The sequence below is a fragment of the Sodiomyces alcalophilus genome (assembly GCF_042370955.1).
Source record: "Sodiomyces alcalophilus JCM 7366 unplaced genomic scaffold ACRALscaffold_4, whole genome shotgun sequence".
Taxonomy (NCBI): domain Eukaryota; kingdom Fungi; phylum Ascomycota; class Sordariomycetes; order Glomerellales; family Plectosphaerellaceae; genus Sodiomyces; species Sodiomyces alcalophilus.
In genome coordinates, this window is record NW_027263535.1 from 4,442,078 (window position 1) to 4,466,912 (window position 24,835).

General features: G+C 53.3%; 8 protein-coding genes and 1 non-coding gene across 9 annotated transcripts; 6 read left to right on the forward strand and 3 right to left on the reverse strand.

The window, feature by feature from the left end:
• Positions 1-171: 171 nt before the first annotated feature.
• On the reverse strand, positions 172-6,354 carry ACRALDRAFT_2059389 (uncharacterized protein; the record flags this gene model as incomplete). The annotated part of the gene is made up of 7 exons (XM_071021876.1): positions 172-1,368; positions 1,431-1,718; positions 1,774-1,980; positions 2,038-2,662; positions 2,724-4,435; positions 4,500-6,110; positions 6,166-6,354. 7 exons carry the CDS (start codon positions 6,352-6,354, stop codon positions 172-174), a joined length of 5,829 nt encoding a protein of 1,942 aa, XP_070875210.1.
• A 419-nt stretch (positions 6,355-6,773) lies between these two features.
• Positions 6,774-7,629, forward strand: ACRALDRAFT_2105792 (uncharacterized protein; the record flags this gene model as incomplete). The annotated part of the gene is made up of 2 exons (XM_071023268.1): positions 6,774-6,883; positions 6,942-7,629. The coding sequence occupies 2 exons, from the start codon at positions 6,774-6,776 to the stop codon at positions 7,627-7,629; spliced, it is 798 nt and encodes a 265-aa protein (XP_070875211.1).
• Positions 7,630-11,676: 4,047 nt separating this feature from the next.
• On the forward strand, positions 11,677-13,532 carry ACRALDRAFT_2105287 (uncharacterized protein; the record flags this gene model as incomplete). Its single annotated transcript, XM_071023236.1, has 3 exons — positions 11,677-12,307; positions 12,370-12,887; positions 12,948-13,532. 3 exons carry the CDS (start codon positions 11,677-11,679, stop codon positions 13,530-13,532), a joined length of 1,734 nt encoding a protein of 577 aa, XP_070875212.1.
• Positions 13,533-14,262: 730 nt separating this feature from the next.
• On the forward strand, positions 14,263-15,964 carry ACRALDRAFT_1063799 (uncharacterized protein). Its single transcript, XM_071016860.1, has one exon. It carries the CDS (start codon positions 14,880-14,882, stop codon positions 15,492-15,494), a length of 615 nt encoding a protein of 204 aa, XP_070875213.1. The 5' UTR covers positions 14,263-14,879; the 3' UTR covers positions 15,495-15,964.
• ACRALDRAFT_2019895 (uncharacterized protein) lies at positions 15,536-16,573 on the reverse strand (the record flags this gene model as incomplete). Its single annotated transcript, XM_071019993.1, has 8 exons — positions 15,536-15,554; positions 15,595-15,637; positions 15,678-15,728; positions 15,807-15,841; positions 15,906-15,938; positions 16,012-16,145; positions 16,226-16,243; positions 16,283-16,573. The coding sequence occupies 8 exons, from the start codon at positions 16,571-16,573 to the stop codon at positions 15,536-15,538; spliced, it is 624 nt and encodes a 207-aa protein (XP_070875214.1).
• Positions 16,058-16,169, forward strand: ACRALDRAFT_t159. Its single transcript has one exon. It is a non-coding gene; the product is annotated as a tRNA-Tyr (tRNA).
• Positions 16,574-18,130: 1,557 nt separating the features above from the next.
• On the forward strand, positions 18,131-21,812 carry ACRALDRAFT_1033285 (uncharacterized protein; the record flags this gene model as incomplete). The annotated part of the gene is made up of 3 exons (XM_071014941.1): positions 18,131-18,791; positions 18,848-20,905; positions 20,974-21,812. The coding sequence occupies 3 exons, from the start codon at positions 18,131-18,133 to the stop codon at positions 21,810-21,812; spliced, it is 3,558 nt and encodes a 1,185-aa protein (XP_070875215.1).
• Positions 21,813-22,097: 285 nt separating this feature from the next.
• On the reverse strand, positions 22,098-23,278 carry ACRALDRAFT_2104296 (uncharacterized protein; the record flags this gene model as incomplete). The annotated part of the gene is made up of 4 exons (XM_071023179.1): positions 22,098-22,231; positions 22,298-22,439; positions 22,525-22,997; positions 23,062-23,278. 4 exons carry the CDS (start codon positions 23,276-23,278, stop codon positions 22,098-22,100), a joined length of 966 nt encoding a protein of 321 aa, XP_070875216.1.
• Positions 23,279-23,788: 510 nt separating this feature from the next.
• Positions 23,789-24,806, forward strand: ACRALDRAFT_2105527 (60S ribosomal protein uL6; the record flags this gene model as incomplete). The annotated part of the gene is made up of 4 exons (XM_071023250.1): positions 23,789-23,834; positions 24,055-24,102; positions 24,255-24,688; positions 24,753-24,806. 4 exons carry the CDS (start codon positions 23,789-23,791, stop codon positions 24,804-24,806), a joined length of 582 nt encoding a protein of 193 aa, XP_070875217.1.
• Between the last annotated feature and the right edge of the window lie 29 nt (positions 24,807-24,835).

Sequence of the window (24,835 nt, forward strand, 5' to 3'; positions counted from 1 at the left end):
ACAGCTGAAGGGAATACATTCGAAGAGGGTTATTAGATAATAAGGGGGAGGAAAAGAAACCAGAACAGGCAGTGGCAAGAAAGAAAAGTTGCGAATCAGACCGGCCTCCGCGTGTCCCATTCTACTCTCATGCCGACTGCGAACAAACCGAACCTGGGCGACACGACATCCCTAATAAGGAATCCCGTTGGTCAGCAGCTGGAACTGGTCGTAAATACCAGTCGAGTAGCTGCCCGCACTCTTCCGGATGAGGTCCCTCATAAACTCGGCGGCTTCACGCTCGCTGCGCTCCAGCACGAAACGCTCCTTGAAGTGCTCGACGCTCTCCGGTTTGAAGCAAGGCAGCCCACTGTCCATCATGAGGAGGACGATCTGGCTTAGTTTTTCACAGTATTGGCGACTCGCGAGGAACGCCTTGACGCAGAGCTCCTCGAACCATTGGAACGCCTGGTGGTCGGTGGAGCCGCCCATGACGGCCATCATCTCGGTGGTGAGCTTGAAAGGGGCCCGCTCGAATTTGATCCCGCCGGGAGCAATGTCGAAGCAGAACCCAAAGTCAATGTGGAGGATGTGCCCGGCATCGTCAATCATGATGTTGCCGTTGTGGCGATCCTTGAACTGCAGCAGGAAGGAGATCATCGAGTAGGCGGCCATGCTCTTGACAAAGTTGTTGCGAGCCTTCTGGAATCGGAGAGAGTCCTCGTTGCCATGCTTGGAGATGAAGTAGTCGTACAGCCCGTTGACCGCTTCCCTGCCGAGCATGTCCCGGGAGATGGAGTTGGGCAGCACCTCGATGACGCCGCACCCGGGAGCAGTGGCCGTGACCCGGTACGGGTACACAAAGACCTCCAGCCCGACGCTATGGAAAATGCCCCGGAATGCGCTGATCATCTGTAAGGCGAGAACGTCCTGTCGGCAGTCGTCGCCAACCTTGAAGATGGCCGATTGCCAAACCTCGATCGTCTGGTCGTCCTTGGGTTGACTACCGCTCTTTCCCGCCTCCTCCAGCATGTTCTCGCCCTGGGCCGAGCCGGCCTTGCTCTTCTTGACCCGGAAGGTCGCCATGTACGGCGCCTTGGCGTGACTCTGCAGCGGTTTGCCCGACTTTCGGTCGATACCAATGACGACGCCATCCGAGCTGATGGGAAGGTAGACGCCAACATCCACCTTGATCTTCCGCAACTCCTCCTCGATTTTTTGTTTCTTCTCGGGCTTCGGCCGCTTGATGAAGGGCTTCAACTTGCCGGAGATGCTCGTCACCTCATCAAAGAAGGAAAACTCTCGCTCGTAGAAGTCTCGATCAACATCACTGAAGCTCGATACCATCTTTTCCATGACCGTGTCCAGTGTGGGTTTTATGTCATCGGGCTGTCTCGGATGTCAGTATGTACGCCTCCCAGTAGTAACGTAGTTAGGAAGTCTAGTCTCACGATTGTCCCGTCGTCGTCCCTGTAGGCGTTCGCCTTCATGTTCCAAATGATCTGATGGGCAAACAATTGCGAGAACTGGGCCGTTTCTAAGATGTATCGTTCGACGTATCCCAGTGCATCGTAGCGAAGCGTCTGCACTATCTGAGGGACGTAAAAGAACGTCACGTCAGTAGAGTGGCTCTCCAAAGCCCTCATTGCATACTGTATCATGTACGGGTTATTGCGGTAGGCCGGCAAAAAGTATGTCGCCGCCGTCGCTGGGTTTACAGGAGCCCAGAAAAGCAGGTACTGTCCTTGTCAGCATGGCCCTGAGAAGCTTGGGCGATGAGCGAAGGGGGCTCACCTTCAACTGAAAGCTGACATCCTCAGGCAGAGCGCCGCTCAAGAGAATGGGGAGGGCTTCTGGTTCCGACACTGCTTTCGCGGGGAAGTTCAGCAGCAGCCAGCGAACTTCCTTATGGATACGCGGCATCTGGAATATCGTTGCCAGTTGGATAGCGATTGATGGATCTTCTGCCCACGCAGTCCTGACGAGAGGAGCGACAGCATTCTTTCATTCGGGTCAGCAGCAAATTTCTCGGGAAAGGGCGATAGCAGCTAGTCTTACCTCGACTGCGGATTTGTGTGAGTTTTGGCCGAGAAAGTGGGCTTTGTGAGGTTCCAGGGGGCGAACCCAAACGGAGAGGCGATTATACTCGTTCTCAATGAGCAGCTGTAGAAGCTGCTCCTTGGCCTGGAGAGAACGAGCGCCACCGGTGCCCTGCGTTGCAATATGCGAGACCTGTTTCAATGCGACAGCAACGTCCGAAAGAAGTCGAAGTTCGGTTTTCAGTTGTAAATTGTTGCTGCCATACGACCATCTCGGCGCGGCTCTAAACCAGCTGAGTGCGGCGGAGAGAAGCTGATCCTTCAGCCGCAACTGAGCAACCGATCCAATCGTAGTATAAAATCGGAGGACCTTCAGCCCGAAGAGAACAATTTGATACCTCAACTCTCTAGCCATGGGATGCGTCGTCGATGTCCGAATGGCTTGGAGTGTGAAATCGAGCAGTCGGAGGAAGATTCGTTGGATGTCGGGGCTTCCCAGACGAGTGGCATTGAAGTGGCTGTCGAAGAACTGGATTAGGCGCATATGGGGGGACAAGACGTCGTGAATGTGCTGCTTGTGCCTTGCAATCCCCTCGAGGTCACTGGGAGCTAATTCCTTGCGGAGGTAGAACGGATCGGAATGTCTGCAACCCAGTTAGTTCGAGTAGATTCATGGGACAAGAAACAAACGACTGTGAGACCTACGCTACTTTTCGGCTGAATAGTCCGAGCCCTCGTTGTATCGTGAGCTCCCACTGCTGGGCAATTTCGGAGAGGAGTCGAGGTTCCAGCCGTGGATTTTCATTCATGACGCCGAGCCACAACGAGACGCCAAGTTTCACCGATTCCTTGGTGAACATGGTAAAGGGAATGCTCACGAGGTAATGGGCCACATCAGACTCGTCACGGCTAGTACGACACAGGAGAGCAGCGGCACGCCGCAGTATGTCGCGGACTTCGCCAAGCCCCGTCGACTTTTCGCTTTTCAGGCGTGCTTCAACGTGGGCAAGCGCTGTGGCTGCGTTGGTACTCTCCGAAGCCGATGATATAGACGACGGAGCGAACGATGTTCTATGATTCAAGTGCATGAAGCTCACCAGCTCGGTACCACGATCAGGCAATGTCTCTCCATATCGATATTCTTGGCGGGTCGTGTACTGAGCGACGAAATCCGAAGCAGCGTTGACGTTGAAACTCCCGACAGGGTCCAGAGACTGCAGCTTGTGGTACGTAGAGGGGATGAGCGACGCCAGCTCGAGCGCAAAGGATCGCCCAAGGGAGATGTGTCCGTAAGCCCCCGCGTCGCTGAACTCGGACAGGTACGTCTGAAGGAGCCCCTTGACATCGAGGGGGGCGAGGCCGATGACACCGGATACCCATTGTTTGGCTTTGCGATACAGGGCATCGAGCGTTTGGCGGCGAAAGTCGTAATCGTCGGATAAAGCGACCGACACACCACCCAATGTGGATGTAAAGTCGGAGCGCGGGGAATACATATCCGTCTCAGCCTCTACGCAGCTAGACCACATAAGAGACAGCAGTTCCAAAAGTGCAAAGAGGGAAGATCGGTGGCATAGAGCCGATGGTACGTCCTTGATAATGCGGTCTGCGCAGACAAACGCCGCTTGCTGCACCCGTTCAATCCGATGGCAGCAGTTGCAGAAAATGGTGGCCAGCTGACCCGCGACGTACTGCGCCGAGAAACTCGAGTCGTTGCCTGCCAGCGACTTGCGGAGATACCTGTCGACCACAGCGGCCGCGACTCCCTCCATGGTGTTGTGGGAATCATTCCGGCGCATACTAGGCTCCAAGAAGTACGACAACACCTTTGTACAATCGCCCGAGTCGGCGCGCAGGCTTTCAACGAGGTAAGCCGACTGCAAAAAGATGACCTTGCGGTAGCTTAGCCCTTTGATGTCAGTAGCTTTGGTAGGAACCAAGTCGATGAGCAGCTTCTTCTGGAAGGACTCCCTCTCGGGACTCATCCCTCGACGGAGGACAGTGTTTAGCTCAATGTCACTTTCAAGCTGCTCGCCTCGCTGCTCCGCAACCAGGGGTGGCGAGTGAATGGCCATTAGACGAAGTTCGTTGAGATGTTGCCTGCCGAGATCAGTCTGCGCGGTGAGACCATGAACAACAATGTTGAACCAGACGTCCCTGAGCATCGCATGAGAGTCGGACTCGTCATCCGCAGATGAGTTGAAGGCGAGGTCGTTTGAGGACATCAGGACAGCCAGCGGCCGAAGGAGCTGAGCAATCTCCTGGGCAGCAAGCTGGAGGTCAGAATCTTTAAGCTGGTGAGACCGATGTACGTCTCCGATCGATAGGATGCTCTCTAGGAGATGTTCCCAGTAGATGTCATAGAGCGGCGACCCTCGGCGAAGAGTCTTGGACAGGTGAATGCGGGCTTTCATCACCTAACTCACAGGTTAGCTTACGTCTTTTGTCGGATTTCAAGAGACGGGATAGAATCGCGCTTACAGCCTCTAGAAGGAATGTCCTGTTTTCAAGGACACCAGTATGAGACATCTTGGAGTATAATTTCAAGAGAGAACGGAACTCAAGTTGCCCGCCCCTTAAAGCAAGCGTGGCCGCGCCAGTGATGATCCGGGCATCAATAGCAGGGTCGATCTTGTCAAGTTTCTGCAGCAGCATGGACTGCGCAAGGGCCGTGATCTTCTCATCCCCACATGCGGCCGCGATACCACACACGGCTTGGATGACATTCTCCCACACCACCGAAGTCTCTTCTTTGCCATTGATTTGGAGGGAGATGCTGCTGCCAGCCGAATGCCTCCCGGCGTACACCGCACCAAGACCATCGGCGGTTATATCTCCCCCGTGGGTACCGCTGGTCAGAGTGCTGTCTGAATCGTGGCTCAGAACGTTGCCGAGTGTGTACAGCGTAGTGATGACCGCGTCGTGAGACAGTCTCTGCAGAACGTGAGCCAGGCATTGGGAGGCAATGGCAACCGTTGCCGAGTCGGGTCCGGCCTGGACGATAAACCTGGGCAGGAGACGGCTGACAGACGTAGCATAGGTGGGCGAGATGACACAAATTAACGCCAATGCTTTTAGAACGACAGAAGCCAAGACTCCATCGGCCATCTGCAGTGGGTCTCCCAATGCCTCTTCCAGCCATGCCATGAGCAAGTCCGCATCTGCTGCATCTTCGTTCAACAGTAAACAGTTGAGGTAGCTGATCAAGGCAGCCGACTTGGTGGTAAGTGCCAACTTTTGGTCCAAGGCCGACCCGATTTTAATGAAATCAGCACTGGCTTCAAGATGGTTCATCTGGTCCATGGCCATAGTCGCATAGAAATCAAGCGACCGTAGGTCCACTTCACGGCTGCGAGGCGAAGACGGTCGAACGTCATTTTTCCCCGCTAGGAGCAGGTCGAGAATGTGCGTATCCTTGAGCAGGGAAGACTCTGTGACGAGGAGGGAGGTGCCGGCGACATGGAGCCACATGACGCTCCTCTGGAGGAGCATGGCTCCGAGAGGTCGACCACTGGCGGAATAATGGCGGATATGTCTCTTCCATTCCTTGGTTTGACGATCCGTGCTGTGTGTATTCCGTATCGTTGAGAAGGCCGTCTCGACAGCTATCAGAAACGACTCCGACAGTAGTCCACTGATTCTCTGTATCAACGCAAGCCTGCCACCCGCTCTCCAAAAGTCTGCCTGTGCTGAGGCGGCGTCGAGGAAGCCAATGAGGGAGACCGCAAGAGTCGCCGTTTGTATCGCATCTTCCAGGCCCGGATCCTCGCCGTCGTGTGCATTTTCCGGTAGTACAGCACCGGCTAGGTGACCCCAGGCATTAATAAAAGCCCAGATGCTATCCGAGACCGTCTCCTCCAGGTCAGTAAAGTTAGAACCGAGCGACAACAAGGCAGCGGTGACATTAAAGGCGAAGGCTTCAGTCGGGGACGGCTCGATTTTTTTAAAGAACGGGGACGGTACGAAGACCTGAACGTGGGCTTCGCGAAGATAGGGTGCTAGCTGGTGGGCGAGTCTTTGGGCACTTTGACCGGTTCTGACGGCGGGCGCAGCCTTGCAGAGAGCAAGGAGGACTTCGAATTCGCGAATCGTCTATGGGGCTAATCAGTCTTGAGTTGCGTAGGGTTGGGACAATGTAATTATTTACCATCGGCACCCGGCCAAGCGAAGACGATTGCTTTGAAGAGTATCCATTGGTTACAGGCGAGACTCTGCTACTCGTATGGCACGCGCGGGCCAAACGGTCAAGATCGGATCGGTCGAAATAGGTGCTGGAGTTGGAAGCAGACAGCGCAGCGATCTTTTGCAGCGCCGGCTGCCGAATGTCGCGTGACATGATGTATGTGGCTAATCTCGAGGCGAAAGCATAGAGCAGGAAAAGAAAGAAAATAGAACAAGGTAAGCCACGAGGACGCGTTACGATCCAGACTACGCGCCCTATGGATCGAATCCAACACCAATGTCCTCAGAACCTTGATGGAGGCGTCCAAAACGGTGAATGTCAATTCGGTGTACCTGGGCCAGAGAGGTATCCACTTTTGCGTTGCTTAGTAATATAAGCTACCCCGGTCTTTCCCTGTTAGCTCATGAGCAAGGCTCCCAGCTTGACGACGCGTTTACGTTGCAGCCTCACCAACCTCACTGTCAACGAAATCCGCCCTCTAGCCATACCATACCCGATTCACAGACACCTTACGAACGCTTGGGACGGAGACAAGAAACACGGAGCATTCAATAAAAGTTTACACCGCAACTATGGCCGCCATGTTCAGCCAGAACCCCGTGATGAACGGGCCAAACTACTCATTCTCCGATGCCCCAAAGACTACTGCCAACGGCGAGTTCAGGGAACACCGCTTCAATCCGTAAGCCTGAACGCACATGCTTTCCTGTGACAATTTAACCTAACAACCACTTCTTCAGCTACACTGACAACGGCGGTTCGACTCTGGCGATCGCGGGTGCCGACTTCGCCATCGTAGCCGGCGATACCCGTAGCACCTCTGGCTACAGCATCAACTCAAGATACGCACCGAAGGTGTTCAAAGTTGGCGGCACAACATCTGGCCAGGAGGATGCGACCATCCTTCTCTCCGTGGTAGGGTTCGCCGCCGACGGCGAGGCCCTGAGAGATCGCCTCGACGCCATCTGCAAGATGTACCGGTATCGCCACGGCAAGCCTATGAGCGTCACAGCCTGCGCCAAGCGTCTATCGACGATTCTATATCAGAAGCGCTTCTTTCCCTACTACGTCCATGCCATTCTCGGCGGTCTAGATGAAGAGGGCAAGGGCGCTGTCTTTTCGTACGACCCCGTTGGCAGCTACGAGCGAGAGCAGTCGCGCGCTGGCGGTGCCGCAGCCAGTCTTATCACTCCTTTCCTTGATAACCAGGTCAACTTTAAGAACCAATACATTCCCGGAAGTGGCACCGGTCACGATCTCAAGGAACGTGAAGTTGTCCCGTTGGCGCGCAAGGATGCCGAGATTCTAGTCAAGGACGCTTTCGATGGTGCAGTGGAGCGCCATATCGAGGTCGGCGATGGGCTTCAGATGATGATTATCACCAAAGATGGTATCGAGGAGGTGCTTCTGCCGCTGAAGCAGGATTAGAGGGTTGTCTCCGAGCACACATACAAAGACGCTGAGGGGGCAGGAACCCGTTTTTGTTGTATAACATCCACGAGGCATGTCGTAATTCAATCGAAACGTTAAACGCTGGGTTGAGGTCCTATTGCTATGAGGTCATGGCAGCTGAGGGAACCAGCTTTTCACATATGATGGACAATCGGAAAGATTGCAACGGCTGTCAGAAGTGGTAGCTAGCTACTCGTTTCCTTTACTGTCCTCCCGAGCGGATGAGTTTAACCAAGGTACTGCAAGCGACTTCCACTTTGTGCCGTGAGAAACATCAAGTGTACGGAATATTTACAGACATGAGTGAGGGGTGTCCTACATGAGCCTCTCCAACCGCCATTCAACGACAGTCGAAGAGAGGCCAAGACTCCGTGTATAGCTGCATGGATATGAAATGCGACGTGTGGGTGCAACTTGGGACCTCGTAGGTAGGTCTTTGCAGATGTCGAAGCTCCCACTCGGATTGCGCCGATGTAACGATGCAATTCCTAACGAGAAATTTCCAATAATGCATACCAGGAGACCCGCCAAGATTGACCGCAATTGTGCCACGGATGGACCACAGACCTCAAAGCCGCCCACAACTGATCGCCATTGTTCGACTTGCCTGGGGAGAAGGATTCAAAGCCGGGCACAGGCGAGACAGTTCCTGTCACTGGTCGATTCTGTATCAGTCTCCTCCTGGATGGGTGGATTTTATCCGTCTTGGAGAGCGACAGACAATTCCACTAACCAGGCACGGGAGGACTATATCCAATCCAGGCCAGAATCACCAGATAGCCCGACCTGGGGCACTGTTACAGACATACAGCTATTGGGTTGGTTGTAAGTAGATAAGTTGGTTAGTTGGAAGCTTTCACTCCAGGCGACGCGTGGAGCAGGCGGACAACTGACCGCCTCGATGTCCTGGCCTTGACCACGACGAGATTTCCCATGGGTAAGCACGAAAACACCACACACACGGATATGCGACCTCGGTATCTAGGAGGCGGCGCCGATAGCATCGGTTTTGACAACATAATGGGGTTTGTACCCCTTCTACACTAGTTCGGATGGACTCGGGCGGGGAGATGGATTGGTCACGATGTATTCGCACCGGGACTAGGAATACTCTCGGCCTAAACGGGGCCCTCCTTACGTACCTAATTTCGTAACTGTTGGGTGCTGCCCGTAGGGCCAGTTCCGAAGACGAGAGGAGCCGTAGTGCTTTTGATCAGGTTTGCGGAATCCCGTTCCACAAGGGCGCAGAATATATTCAAAGTTGGACGACCCCATGCCTTACCTTGCCAGTCCACTCTATTGACTCGATGCACCGTTGGGAGGGGATTCTTGAACAATCGAGTTGTGAAGTGCGAAGTATCGTCACATAGTCACAATGCAGACTGAAACGGAGTCGATCGGCAGACCCCTCTCAGCGGCTCATCGTCGCACGTTGAGTGCTCTGCCGAGTCTGTTCAGTCTTACGTCACCTGAATTGATGTCATTGACAGGGGAGCCATTATGAGTGTACTTCCCGATTATTACGCCCTTTCTTAACCATTTGATTTCCAAGGCCAAGATCATACGCCGTACGACAGAAAATCCAGTGCCTAATAATCGCCGTGAGGCACGATATTTGTACTGAGTAGAGAATGTTCATTTTTACCTCTTCATTCTGCAGTGTAATTCTTAAGTATGGGTACCTAGTGAGGGTTCCGGAGGAAAGCGTCCGGCCCTTGTGCCTTTTAACAGCCCCTTCAAATGGAAACGAAGACCGCTGGTCTGGTTCGGGCCTAGCCTGTTTTCAAGTCAAAGCAGGTGATTGACGGAAGTGCGAGAGAACTACCTAATGAGAAATCCCCAGGCTCTCCCCCATAGATATCTGCCATCTTCGGGGATAGAATCAATGTCATGTGTAATTACGTTGTACGATGTGTGCAACGTGTACTGAGTAAAGAGACAAAAATTAAAAGTTCGAAGGATATCGTTGTATATTTAATTTGGCACACAGGTATGGTATGGGTTGAGTGGGAAAGGAGGAGTGGGGCCGTCCGGGTGATGGGAAACGCGGGATTAGGATCGAGAATTCAACAATGCCATAGGTACCTACCTACCAAATGGATAAGTACTCCGTGTAGGTCTGTCTCTACGCATAAAATACCGAACCTAGGTATCCTTTTTGGATGTACCCAAGTACTTACGCAACCCATCCTGGTCGCTCGCTGCCCGCACCACGGATGCGGCTACGGCTTGCCGCATCTGTACCGGAATTCGTACAAGTTCTGACAATGTATACATACTCCACATATACATGTATTCAGGTACCTACCATCGATGTGGAATTCCGGCCGCCGCCGCTTTCTCTTCGCTTCGTCCTCTCGTGGTGAGAGCGTCTTCTCGGCGTCCCTCCAACCCGTTGACGCCATGGCGTTCAACGCTCTCTTGGACGATGATTAACTAACGCCCATTCACGCCTACTGCCCTTTTGCCGCCTCTTCCATTAGGCCCGACAGATTCTGGTCTGGATCTCTGCCGCCCTTGTCCCGGACCTGGACTCGGCACGGCGTTTCTCTTCCTCTCCGCCTTTCCTTCCCGCTATCCCTATCCACGTTGTGTCCACCTAGGATTTGGCCACCGGCCCACCAAGCCACATATACTGGTCCATACCAGCCCAACTTGCTTCTCGTCCTTGGCTACCAGTACGAAGTAATCGTCCTAGATCTTTTAAAACTTGCCACCCGAGAATCTGGTCCCCTCCCGTTTCCCGAGAGTTATGGACCTACCTTCGACGACCCAATACTCTGACCTGTCCAGGAACCACTCACGTCTTCTTTTTCGCTAATACTGGCCAATACCCTTTTCATTATTCGGCTTCAATTTAGCGACTTCACCATCGTTATTCCATCGGTATTGACCGTTCCACCGGTATCTAGGCTCCTCATAGGTGTGGCGCCGACGACCTAGCTTATAAAGTACGTTGTACTCTTGTGTGTACATATCACTCTTGCAGCGCAGGTCTAGGCTCTGCGTTCGGCGCGTATAACACGTTAGCTGGTCGAGTCTGTGTCGATCCCCTGTCCAGTTCCCTTGTGCCTTGGATCCGACTCGTCAAAACACTGATTCCAAGGATCACACCAGCCAAGCACAGCAGAGTGGTGGCATAAGAACGGGAAAATCTAGTTACGGCGTGGCGACCCTTCTGGAGAGGGTTTCTTTTCTTTCTCTTTTTCTTTCCTTGTCTCTTTTCTTTTTCTTTCCCCCTTTTTCTCCCCTATACTGCGTCAGCATCCCACTCTTTACTATCTCCGGTAGACGGGGTCCATCTCTCGATCCCACCCGTCTAATACACTCGCGACCCCGGGGTTCCCATCACCGACCGACCCTTAGTTGTCGACCTTATACCCCTGCGGCTCTTCACTGAGTTGCACGTGGAAGGGCTCCAACGGGATCGAGCGAGTCCGACACATCCACCCACCCCAAAGTGACAGGTCAAACCAAGAATAATCGGACACTGTCATTTTGATCACCATCTATTCCGGACTCCCCTCGTTCTCCAACGTCTAGGGCTTACGTCACCAGATGGTAACTTTCCACCATATCCTCATTGTACCTTGACGTCTAGCGAGCGAGAACACCACTCAACAATCATTATTTGGCGTCTTCAGCCAGAGCACCGTCGTTTCAATCTCAAGAAGCTCGCCCTGTATTCTGGTTACAGAGTATTGAGCCGACCGAGGACTCTCTATATTTTTGTTGGATACAACCGGCCGGCTCCTTACGACATGGAATTCTGTCGAGATAATCTTGCCGCTTAGTATAATTCTTCTCGATACGAATGGGATATGCGCTTTCCTCGTCCAAGCTCTCCAAAGACCGCAGACAAGTGTTTCAGCGCGACTTGCAGTCATGTACGTGTAAGATGCTCTTTCTCCTAATCGGAATCACGCTCAAGATTGAATCATCGCAGTTCCGCCAGTGGGAAAGATATTCACAGCAACGACAATAAACCACCATCAAACAGTATTGAATCATCCTTAAGCCGACATGGCCCAGCCTCATAGCCACGGCCCTCCGGGAGCTTTTAATATGACCGGGATGGCCAGCGCTCTTCCCGTAGAGAACAATCATCGACCGAACTACCCTTCAGCAACCCAACAGCAACGACTTGGCCCTCAGACCTCTTCTCCTTCCATATTCCAGCATATGCCTGGTCAATACGCACCTCATTCAACGGTACCCATGCCAGTCCACCCTTATTATTTATCGCCTCACCCGCATGCACATCATTATTATGGAGGCGCGCCCTCTCCGCACCAGCTGCATCCTCGGTTGAATATACCCTATCACCCAAACAATATGGTTGCCAACCAGCATCATCCAAGCAACATGGGCGGTGGTTATTACTACCCCCCTCTCGGTGCTGCTTTCCCATCACATCATTCCATTCCCAGCCCTGCCATGCGTCACCACGATTTTGGAACAGGAACGACTATACAAGCTCCGCATGCGGAGAAGCGCCAGATGGATGGTTTTCATCAGCCCCCGGGAAATAACCGCAGTGGTAAGATCCATCAGTGTCTCCCCTTTACCGGGCTGGAGCTAATGGACGGCGAAGAAGCAACAGAGGACAGGTCGGGGGCTGTACGCGGCCCGCCCCGAAAACCACGACAAAGCGGTAAGAGACTCACGCTTTTTGCCCATGGTTCCCTCGAGACGTTCCCGCTGATGATAGTCTAGGGCACGCTATATGGATTGGGAATCTGCCTCCCCAGACGAACTTGATGAGCCTTGTCCACCACGTTTCAAAGCTGGGACCGGGTCTCGAATCGCTTTTTCTTATATCCAAAAGCAACTGTGCTTTCGCCAATTTCAAGGACGAGAAAACATGTGCGGAGGCTCAAAAGAACATTCATGAATCCAGATTTCAATCGGTCAGACTTGTCAGCCGCCTCCGCAAAAGCACGGTCGAAGGAGCTACAGGCATCTCCGCGCCAACTGGTCCGGCAGCGTCCTCCGAGTGTCAGACGCCGCGAGAGGCGTCTGCCGAGCCTGTCTCAGCGGATAGTACGAAGGGGATGGCCACCCCGCCTCCAGAAAGCAGCCCAAAGCAGCCCGAGGAACCCCGTGGTTCGGCGCAGAAAGACAGGTTTTTCATTCTCAAGAGCTTAACTGTCGAGGATCTAGAATCGAGCGTAAAGACTGGCATTTGGGCGACACAATCGCACAACGAGGATGCTCTCAACAGTGCTTACGCTGTAAGTGACTGTATTCCGTTTGAGATAACAGTGTAGACAGACAATCTGACCTGGGTGTAGGCTGCCGATAACGTCTACCTTGTATTTTCTGCGAATAAGTCGGGCGAATATTTCGGATACGCACGAATGACCTCCCCTATCGACGACGATCCGTCTGCCGCCATCGAATTTGGACCCAAGTCACAGGCCACAAACGACGTTGACCTGCCGAAAGCGATTCCGACCGAAGCGACCGAGTTTGTGCCCAAGGGGCGCGTCATCGATGACTCGGCGCGCGGGACTATCTTTTGGGAAGCCGAGCCTGAGGATTCTGAGAGTGCAGTCGAAGAGCCAAACAGCGATGTCAGTAACAGCAAGGCTGGGGACCAAGATGACGGAGACACGAAGCCATGGGGCAAGCCATTCAAACTGGAGTGGCTGTCAACTACCAGACTGCCTTTCTACCAGACTCGGGGCTTACGGAACCCTTGGAACTCGAATCGGGAAGTGAAGATTGCAAGGGACGGTACCGAGCTGGAGCCGTCGGCTGGCCAGAGACTGATCGGACTCTTCAATCGTGTACAGAGCCAGGGGCCCGCCCCTCCCACGGCGCGTCATGGGACGGCATTGGTGGCCGGATATCCGCCCATGCGACCATCCTACTGACAAGGGTTGCGTGTTGGAGAGGTGGGTGCACTGCCGGTCACTATGTGGTCAATTGAATAATATGTATTGATAGGCACGTCCCATGGCTCGTCTTTATTCTTTCCCCTCGTCGCATTTCACCCCACTGCTACTTGAGCCCGCGATCACTGGAGGGGGTGACCCCGCGCGCACATCGTTAACTAGTCCCCTTCGTATGACGCCGACGATTACGGACCCGATGCTCCGTTCCCCCCGTTCTCGTTCAGGCCCATCATAGAATATCTGTTGAATCGAAAGCCCAGGACCCTGGGATAAATGTTGCTTTTATTTCCCCCAGACCCACCCTCAAATCACGGAAAATACTTCATTTTTTTTTTTTTTTGACGATGTACGGATCAACTGGAAGCTACCTATGTGGTGAAGCGCAAATCATCGTCTATCGTGCTAGTCGGACCATTATGTGCGAACTCGTCTGATGATGCTGTCAACCTGACTGCATGCCGGGGACGGAACGGTAGATAACTCTGACGTCATTCACTGGGAGTCTTGGCGTCTCCCCAGCTTTGCTGTGAGGTACGTGAGGTACCTTGGCATCTCGACGTGATTGGTCAGTTATCACATTCGGTACTCCATAGGTCAATACTAGCCAATCATAGTCTAGGAATATCGGTAAAAGGCGACGACTCTAATCATAGAATACCTGCAAACAGCTCATGGCATCACCAACATGATCAACGACATCCTCCCCCTCACGTACGAATACGAAGATGGGGTGTGGCAGAGTCCAGAATCTTCACATTATCACTGGTATCTCAATTCATTACACATGAAAAGTTCCCAAGCAGACGTGCTGGGTGCGCGAACTGGAAAGCTGCGTGTGGCACCTTCCAGAGGTTTCCAGTCGATTCCTCTATGTATACCGAGGGAATGATGAATAGTGGCGCGATCCCATCTAACCACCATGACTTCATAGAAGGTGGTATTCTCGTAGGATCTGGTACGTTCTCGAACTGTAACGTAATATCGACCTTTGTAGTGGCCGGAAAGTGGTATCCTGGGTAGACAGTACCCGAAGCTTCCTGAATTTTGAATTCAACGGCGTGGTTTCGTGAAGGTGCGGGAAGGTGCGACCGGGCCAGCAAACGAGCCAGCGAAGGAGTATAAATTGGTCCTGCCAGACTCTTCCCAGTTGATCTCGTTTTTTTCTCAGTAGACATAAGCAATCTGACAACAACACTCACGGCCAGTTTCATGCACATCACCCGCAAAGTCATTCCAAAGAAACTTCCATACCACCGCGCACTCAAGATCAAGCCCGCATCAATCACTACCATCACCGCAAGACCTTTCACGACCAACACCAACAAAATGGCGTACTTCCCTCGCAGCTTCTACGGGTCTGACACCAGCTTCACCCCGCTGTTCCGTCTCCTCGACGACTTCGACGCCTACACCCGTACTCACGGAGACGTCGCCCGGACCAAGGGCAACATCACTTTCCAGCCCAAGTTCGATGTTCGCGAAGTCGAAGATGCCTACGAGCTCCATGGCGAGTTGCCAGGTATCAGCAAGGAGAATATCTCAATCGAATTCGCCGACCAGCACACCATGCTCATCCGGGGTCGCGTTGAGCGCTCCTACACCTCCGGCACACCTCCGTCCGGCTTCATCGAAGATACCCAGAAGGGCGGCGCCATCACGGAGGGAGGCGAACAGGCAAAGCCTCGCCAGGCCTCCGTCGAAGACGAACCAAGCGAGCAGGAAACCACGGCTGCCGTCACCAAGTCTGAGGGCGGCAAGAAGCAGGACCGGGCCAAATACTGGGTCTCTGAACGTACCGTTGGCGAATTCTCCCGCACCTTCGACTTCCCGGGACAGATCCAGCAGGATGGCGTAACTGCTAGCCTTAAGGACGGCATCCTCAACGTCCGCGTCCCCAAGGCACCCAAGCACGAGACTCGCCGTCGCATCAACATCGAATAAACGGGCCGGCGGACCTGAGACTCGATCCAAGAAAACACGCCCTAGATGGGTGTAATGTAACTTTTTAATTCATCGGATACGACGAAACGACACGACACACAAAGCACTTTTGCTGGGCGCTGGCCTCGGGTTGCTCTGGTTTGCTTTTCATTGATGCTGGTGTTTCCTTTTCCTATCTGTCACGCTCATTCCGAGGCATGGAGAGAAGGGGTAATATGACCAGACCAGGTTCTTCTTAGCAAAGGTGGCGCTGTATGATAGTTTTTAAATGCAATTCTTTTCTATTGAAAAAAGATGCCGAAATGTGTGTACCTGTAATGGTGTTAGTGTTCGTAGTGTCTTCCCTACTTCACACCGCTCATTCAGACTTGGCCGAGTCTTCTATTATCCTGCTGATGTCCGAGTCTTCACGTGGTGTCGTTTTTGGGTGCAGTACAAGGCATCCTACAACAGATGAGCGTGTGGGAGGGACGCTCAATAAAAACAAAAAAAAAAAAAAGAACGAGATGCTAGTTACTGGAATGCTCTATAGTGGCTACTTTTCTGCAGGATAGTATCGCCTCCTCCGAATGGTGTAGTTGGTTTATCACGTCGCACTGTAATTGTGCCCTGAACAATCAGTTCAGGACAGTAACCATTATGCGAAGGTCCCTAGTTCGATTCTGGGTTCGGAGATTCTTTTTTTCCCTCAGCCATCTTTTTTTATTTTTTGGTGAGGATTCAGTAGTCACGTGATCTGGCGTTTCAGGCTGACGCGTCGGGCATTTCATTTCTGTAGTAGAGTCAACAATCCCCGCGTTCGCCCTCCCTTCCTGAACCACAAAAGCACCGCACGAGTGTTCGTTTTCTGTACTCTTTACACAGTTGATCCGCTTTTGCTCTTTAGAATCTCGCGAATCTTGCAACGCTCTCAAATACCAGTCATAAAAATGACACAAGTCGAGGAATATGAGGACAATCACAATGTTGATGATGGTGGCATGACGGGTCCTGGTGCCCCGACACCCCTCTCTGCTCTCGAGGTAGGATACGCTTGTGTCGCCCGGAATTGAAGTGTTGCGGTTACTCATTAGTATCATAGGGTGTCGCCGGCTTAACAAAGCGAGATATTCAGCTTGTAGTCGATGGAGGATTTAATACAGTCGAATCAGTCGCATACACCCCCACGACGGACGTTGGAGCAGCTCAAGGGCATTTCGGAGCAGAAGGCTGCCAAAATCCTTGCCGAAGGCATGTTTTCCTGTGACTCATGTCATGCGCAATTAGTTTGCTAACCATGGCTGCCTATACAGCGTCGAAGCTCGTTCCCATGGGATTCACAACAGCAACTGAGATGCACCAGCGACGCAGTGAGCTAATCTCCATCACAACGGGTTCAAAGCAGCTCGATACTCTGCTCGCCGGCGGTATTGAGACTGGGTCAGTGACAGAGCTGTTTGGTGAATTCCGGACGGGCAAAAGTCAGATTTGCCACACCCTGGCCGTCACCTGTCAGTTGCCCTTTGACATGGGAGGAGGTGAAGGCAAATGCCTGTACATCGATACCGAGGGCACTTTCCGCCCGGTCCGGCTGCTAGCTGTCGCCAACCGGTTCGGTCTCTCCGGGGAAGAGGTCTTGGACAACGTGGCGTATGCCCGCGCCTACAACTCGGACCATCAGCTTCAGCTCCTCCAGCAAGCATCGTCGATGATGTGCGAGACGAGATTTTCCCTGCTTATCGTGGACAGCGCCACGTCGCTCTACAGGACGGATTTCCTCGGCCGTGGAGAGCTCTCTTCCAGGCAGACGCACCTGGCCAAGTTTATGCGAACCCTTCAACGCCTTGCCGACGAATTCGGCATCGCTGTTGTGATCACCAATCAGGTCGTCGCGCAGGTTGATGGTGGACCGTCCGCAATGTTCAACCCGGACCCGAAGAAACCCATTGGAGGCAACATCATCGCGCATGCCAGTACAACGCGTATCAGTCTGAAGAAGGGCCGGGGCGAGACCAGAGTCGCCAAGATTTACGACAGCCCGTGTCTACCCGAGAGTGATTGCCTCTTTGCCATCAACGAAGATGGCATTGGCGATCCCGCCCCGAAGGATTTGGAGAAAGACTAATTCAAGACGTGACATGGGGATCGCTGATGTTGGAAGACAATACGAATGGTACATGATAAGGCGTAGGGAGGGCTGGAATAATGTGGTTTGCTGGCGTTGTTTTGGGACCGGCGTATATTCTTGCAGCTTCGATTATTACCTTTATAGACCAGACATGTCCATCGTCTTCGTTCGTACACGAATGGTGTCTTTTGTCCAACAGACAGCCGTAACTTAGCCATCAAGCAATGTGTTTACTTACCTCCACCGTATCAGTGGTGCCTTGATCACGGCACTGAGAGAGGGCAGCAGCCTACACCACGTACAGTGTGACTACTAACCTGACTGTGCGTGCAGGTACATTCTAGCCTTCATAAAACAAAGCTCAATACCATTTTGGGCTTAGCGCTCTTTCATTTGCATCTCTAAGCTTTGCATCTTCAACGCGACAGGAACATTCTACCAGGAACCTATTTTGTTGACCCACGACTCAACTCCAATATCGTGCCAAAACTTCAACTATCCCAGTCTACCAGTCTACCCCTGCCACTGGATGGCGACTGATGGGGTCAGGATGGACTCCAGAAACACGCAGTATCTCTTCAAAGAGACTCGCATCAATCTCGAGACCGCCTCCTCGGCCTTCGTCGTCAACATCCGAGTCCCTTCCCCCACCGACGGAAGACCAACGCCCCGAAAAATCCAGACGTCCGACAAGGTAGTGGGCGAGGAAGAGGGCACATTCAGATTGAAGAACTTGGCAAAAGCGTCTTCGGTGTTCCATCGCAAATGGCACGATGCGCCCCGCAGTTTTCTCTGGCGGGTGTTGGAGGATGGTTCCGTCCTGAGCATTCGGGTCATCGATATCTGCAGACAAGAGAAGGACTCTGATGCGCCGCTTGTTCTCAACTTTCGATTTGCTAGTCCCATCCAGCCGTCCTGCGTCGCCTTTGCAGACCCCCGGGAGCACGATGCCTTGTCTATGTTTGTCCTCGACCAGTCCAACTACCTTTACTCCTTCACATTGCGACCCGACTACTTTAGAAAACGATCTGCCATCGAGGCCAATCCTGGCGAAGCATGCAAGGTTTATCTGCCATCGGTATTCACCTTTAAGCATCCGCATCGGATGGTCGCCGCAACCTCCGATCGTGTTGTCATTGCCCTTCACGATGGAGGCCTCGTGAGGTTGGATAGGAACAGATCCACTGACTGTGAGTTGGTTCACTCGAAACGTACGGACGTTCCATCACTGACGTTTGCATATTAGCATTGGCGAGCCCATGGAAGGAGACGATTTACAATGCGCAGAGTTGGACCCAGGGTTTGCGCAGCCTAATCCCGTTCCAAGGGAAGTCGCCCATCTGGCACGGAAAGATCAACATGGAATTGAACGCCGCCACATCGATGCAAGCCACAGATCTCGGCCTGGACGGCGCATCTTTCCTCTTTACCGTTTGCCTCGACCACCGTATGAGAATATGGAACCTCCATACAGGCCAAATCCTTTTCACGGGCGACATTCTGAATGCCGAACGAAACGTGCAAGAGGTGGGCAAATGGACAATTGATCCGTCATACACGAATCTCCTCCAGGTCGTCGGGAGCACCAAAGGCGCCAGAGCGTGTGCTGTGTATTCGCCAATTGGGACTGGAGAGTTCAAGTTCTGGAATATCAAGGCGCATGACGCGGACACCATCTATGTCGAGGATAACTACCCTGAGGCACATTTTGTTCCATCCTCACCGTCGCTTTCTGACGTATGGACTCTGGCCGACTTTGCGCTATCAGCCCCTCCGACCGGCGACATTCAACTCTGGGCCCTGTGGAAGAATAACATGACATACCGGGTTCAAGAGGTGGATTTGGATGGAGAGAATATGGAAGAATGCTGGAATAGCGGATGGGCATCGGTCGTTGTTGACACTTCGACCGAAACCCCTCCAACCTCTGGCCCGTGTGATCCCGTTGATGTCACCGAAAAATGGTTGCGCCTCATTCTCACACCTGGTCGATTCACCAAAACGACTCTGGAAACGGCCTTGTCGATTTACGAAAAGGGTCTTGGTGCGGCCAAGGATGGGACGCCGAGGAACCATAAAGGACTGGCGGAGTCGATTTGCTCCGTCATTGCGTTTAGTGCGACGCTCGATCGCAACTCATCGGGCGACATGGGTTACGAACAGTTCAGAGCGGGCAGCGAGATTCAATGGCGGCGTTTCCACCGGCTTCTCCTCGAGCTAGACAAGCAGCGGGGCGAAGCCATTTCTCTCAACCTCGACGCCAATAACGGCTTGCCGTGGGTAGTGTGCGCCGACTCTCTTTCTGTCATACGTGACTGTAGCGGTCTCGAGCGCTTGTACCACAATTTTGCCCGGCCCGAGGAAGAGTATGAACAAGCCTCCACGCTGATCACCACCGGTCTGGGGTTCTTGGACGCATTCCCGGACTCCATGGTACAAGTCTGCACTGCGGCCCTGCGCTCGGAAATTTTCGAGGAAACGGCGCGGACTGACTACGAACGGCTGCAATACATCTGGGACACTACGGGCTTCTGGCGAAGTGTCAGCGATGAGGACTGTGCCCAGGTCACGGACAATTTTGGCCCCAAGTTCGGTCTGGTCACTGCGGACCTGTATGGCGAGATCTTCTCTCTTCTCTCCCCTGATATAGACTCGAAAGTTCGAAGTGTCCGCAACCCTCTGACCGATTTCGGAAAGAAGCTCCTTGTCAGGGCAACTCAGGACATGATCGAGATGCTGTGGAGGCTTTGTTTGAGTCAGTTGCTGTTACTCATTCACATGGAATTCGACTGGGAGCACGAGGAAGACATGCTTCACAAGCGCCTGGACGTAGGGGGAGTCTTCCGACAGTACCTTGATTGTCTTCGAAGGCTGGATCTCCTCCGCTGGCTTGTTGATACGGAGATCGCAGTGCCTATACAGTCCAGGGGAGAACGATCGGGGTCCATTTCCAATGACTCTCCGAAAGTGACCAGGAAGAAGGACGACGACAGCCAGGTCATAACAGCCCTCGAAGGCAACGTGGGACACCTTTTGGGCTTCCCCGATGGGAATGGCGAATCCCTTTCTACGGCCCTTACCGAGGCGGTGATGAGCCTCTGCGCTGCCGACAGCGACATTGAAGTGTCTCCGACTCTCATTCAGTGCTCCCTCATCCGGAGTGACCGGGCCGACTTAGCATTGGAACTTGCCCCCTATTGCGACCAGACCCCCTTTGCCGTATACGTGCAAGGCCGGGTTTCGCTGGCACTCAAAGACTTCGCTGCAGCGGCTGTCAGTTTCCGGAAAGCGGCTGTCGGAATGAGTACGTCCTGCATTATCAGTTTACCATCGTATTGCTTTCTCTGATCGTTGAGCTAATTCTTCGCCTAGGTGTCCACGATAAGTTGATGAATCGGCACAGCAGCGGGCTCCTCGACGATACCGAATGGAATCTCCTTCACAAGGGCCCGGCCAGGTATCACTGTCACATTGTGTCCCTTTTCGAGAGGGCCAGGGCCTACTCCTACGTAATCGAATTTGCAGGGCTCGCATTGCAATTCTCTCATGCCAGTGAGGAGGCGGCCCTAGTGAAATCGGAGATGCTGAGCCGCCAGTTCAATGCGGCCACGGCCACCTCCAGATTCGACGTGGCGCATTCCAGCCTATTATCTATGAAGGACAAGGCGCTGCGGAGCTCATCCTTGCGGAAATTATTGGACAGGATGTGCGAGTCGCACTACACCCAGGATCTGGTATCGCTCCCGTTCACCGGTCTACGAGACGAGATCGACAGCGTATTGGCTCAGAAATGTAAGGCTACCATGGATGTCACCAAGGGGGTGCCATACCATCAGATCCTGTATTCGTGGAGGGTCGCCCACAATGACTACAGGGGCGCAGCGTCGGTGCTGCTGGATCGGCTACAGAAGTTGAAGCACGCGGGTGAGGGTGACAAGTTCGTCGGGGAGGACACCCTCGACACCCCGGTGACCAAGCAGTACCTGTTGCTCATCAATGCGCTCAGCTGTGTTGAGCCGAAGCAAGCGTGGATCTTCATGGAGGAGCTTCCGCCTCCCAACTCCCGGGGAACCGACTTCCAGGCCGAGCGCAAGGTGGTCACTTTGGCCGATTTGCGCAAGCAGTACCAGGATGAGTTGGACAGGATCGCGGCCATCCAAAACAATCAGTTTGGGTTTGAGGCAGGGGATGAGGTTATGGACATTCTGTAATCGTGTTGATGCACATCATGGCACTCTGTAACAAAGGAACAAAAACAACCCTCGCCGGACATCTAGATACCCGACGAACGCGACGAATGGGATTTGGGGTAATAAATGTTTGTTTGTAGGCTCTGGCCCTTTTGTTTACGAGACGATCGATGCCCAAGGGGCAAAGCAAATCCATTCATCCAAGCCAACGTAACGCCGTGCCCATGCTAGGAAGGAAAGAAACCGCAAACATTGTACATCGGAGCCTTGCGCACCAAAAAGATACCGTTACCTGCGCCCCGTTCATTACGCCGCGGGTGCTGATGCAACCCTATTCCTACTGTGATCGGGGGCAGAGGGTGTTAGCTGGTGCGAAGTCACAGCGTCCGGTGCTTGGCGGTAAAGAATGATTTCGGACTGCTTGAAATATCTTCGCGCATCTACGGTGGAGGTTAGTCGAAAGATCGGAGTAAATAGCTGTCAGTGAGAAGGGTGACTCGGTTTACCTTCGTCGATGAGGACCAAGCTGAGGTAGTATCTTGTGGAGAACTTCTTGTTGACGTCCCGGAAGGTCGGGGTGAGGTCGAAGCCGCCCAGGAATAGTCGGATGGGGATGGTCTCTCCTCTTGAAGGCGAGCCGTCCATGATCTTCCCAAGGTTAGTATTCAGAGACGTTCTTGCAAGCACATGCCTGCCCCCGCCGGTTGGCGGTTAGGGGAGGTTCCCAACTCACCTCGAAGCGCACAAGCGTCTCACTCTCGTTATACTGATTCGGTGCGGCTCCTGTCGTCTCTCTCCGTATTATGGATAGCTCCATGTGTTTGATCTTTAATCTGACGAGCAGGAAGTATATCCTGCCAACAATGACGTCTTTGAGATGATACTTGCTCTTGGAATACTCGAACTCGATGTGCAGGCAGTCCTCGATACCGACATCCATTTTGATCGACGAGTTAATCTCGGGAGGGATACGATAGCTGTAGACCCAGATGTCCTTCTCACGGATCACGTCGGCCATGCGCCGCGAGACGGTGACGCGGACAAAGTATCGCAACTTGACGTTGATGCCATTGTACGACTCGAACTGCTTCTCGACGTTCTTAAAGTTGAAGTCAAAGGTCTGCGGGTGTTGTAGTTCGCCTGGGGCTGCGAGCTCCTGCACGAGGGAGAGGAACTCGTAATGGTTACCGCGGTCGAAGAACATCTCTGCGGTAAGGGGCGACGTGTGAGACGAGGCGTGTGTGGTCTAGTGGGTGCAGGGCCGACGTACCTATGGTTCCGATGAATTGGACCTTGATACCGGTGTGTTCGAGTCGCTTGCCATCCTTGGGTCTCACGGTCACGGCGCCCTTGACCGATTCACCGTCCATGAAGAGAGGCGCCTTCTCTCGACGGTTCTTGTCGAGCTTGACGTCGACCATGGCGCGTTCGTCGGCATTTTCAAGGACGATGTCGATGTCCACCGGGGTTGCGAAGAAGTAGGCCATCTCGACGAGCAGCTCGGGAGAGTAGAGGCGAAATAGAGAGGTCCTGTGTAGTCGATTGCGCGGGTGTTCGGTTGTGCAGATGTCAGCGACGAGAGATGACCGTTTCGTCACAAGCCAAGCTTCCCTCGTCAATGCCCTGTTCCCCGTACGACTGCCTAGGTACAGCGTACAGTTACGGATACAATGGGGAGAGGGGGAGCTCCTGGTTGCTTAGCCATTGGCTAACTGAGTGGGTACCACCACGTGATTTTCAGGGGGATGTGGCTTGCATTGATGTGGCGGAACACTCTGCATCCGTCACTTTTTACGCTGCTTACGTATGCACAGAACTCGTTTGTCGGTAGGCCCATCACGTGCGGGAAACCCTAGAATTTTTTCACTACCCACCAAGCAAAAGTGCAATTGAGCAATCGGTTTTGGACGAGAGACCCGACCAGCCCTCCGACCTCACGACAGCCTCAAGCTCGCCCGACGCCGCCTTCACGACCACTCCGCCCCCCATCCGCCAAAATGAGGTACATTCACTCTGTGGAGACCATCGAGATTCCTGAGGGAGGTATGTTGCAGCATTTGCATCTCCCTTCGTGATGCCACGCCTGCCGGCGACGCACCGCATCGCGGACGGACCGAAAGTCATATCGATCGAAACACTGGGAACACGTAACACATGTTCGAGTTTGGGGGTCGATATGGGAAGAAGTTCAGACTGTGGATGAGCTCGCACGGAGCAGAAGTGGCAGGCATTTGAATGCATGCTGACTTGGATTCTCCAACAGTCAAGATTCACATCAAGTCTCGCAATGTCACTGTCGAGGGTCCCCGAGGTATGTCATGGTTCTCATTTCCCCTTGCTGTCCCGTCTTGCTCCCCTGTTATCCGGTCCTGCGCATCTGGCTTGCCCTTGGTATCGGAATGTTTGCTAGGGCCAGCCGGTTTCCTCTGCTCCCAATGATATTCTGACATGTCGCGCGTATAGGCAAGCTGCACAAGGACCTGAGCCATCTCTCGGTCAACTTCAGCCAGCCCAAGCCCAACACTGTCGCGATTGAGCTGCACCATGGTTCCAGGAAGGGTGTCGCCAGCCTGCGCACCGTCCGCACCATCATCAACAACCTGATCATTGGCGTGACCAAGGGCTACAAGTACAAGATGCGCTACGTGTATGCCCATTTTCCCATCAACGTGAACGCCGAGAAGGACAACGAGACCGGGCTCTTCAACGTCGAGATTCGCAACTTTGTCGGCCAGAAGATTGTCTTCAACGTCGTCATGCACCCCGGTGTCGAGGTGGAGATCTCCAAGGCCCAGAAGGACGAGCTCATCCTCACCGGCAACAGCCTGGAGAACGTGTCGCAGAGCGCCGCCGACATTCAGCAGATTTGCAAGATCCGGAACAAGGATATCCGAAAGGTACGTTTCTTGCGCTCTTGGTACTGGTTCAAGTCGTGATGAACGTAATGCTGACTCTTTGTAGTTCTTGGACGGTATCTACGTTTCCGAGAAGGGCCACGTTGTGGAGGACAACTAAACGGCACGGCGGGGTAACATCAACAAACG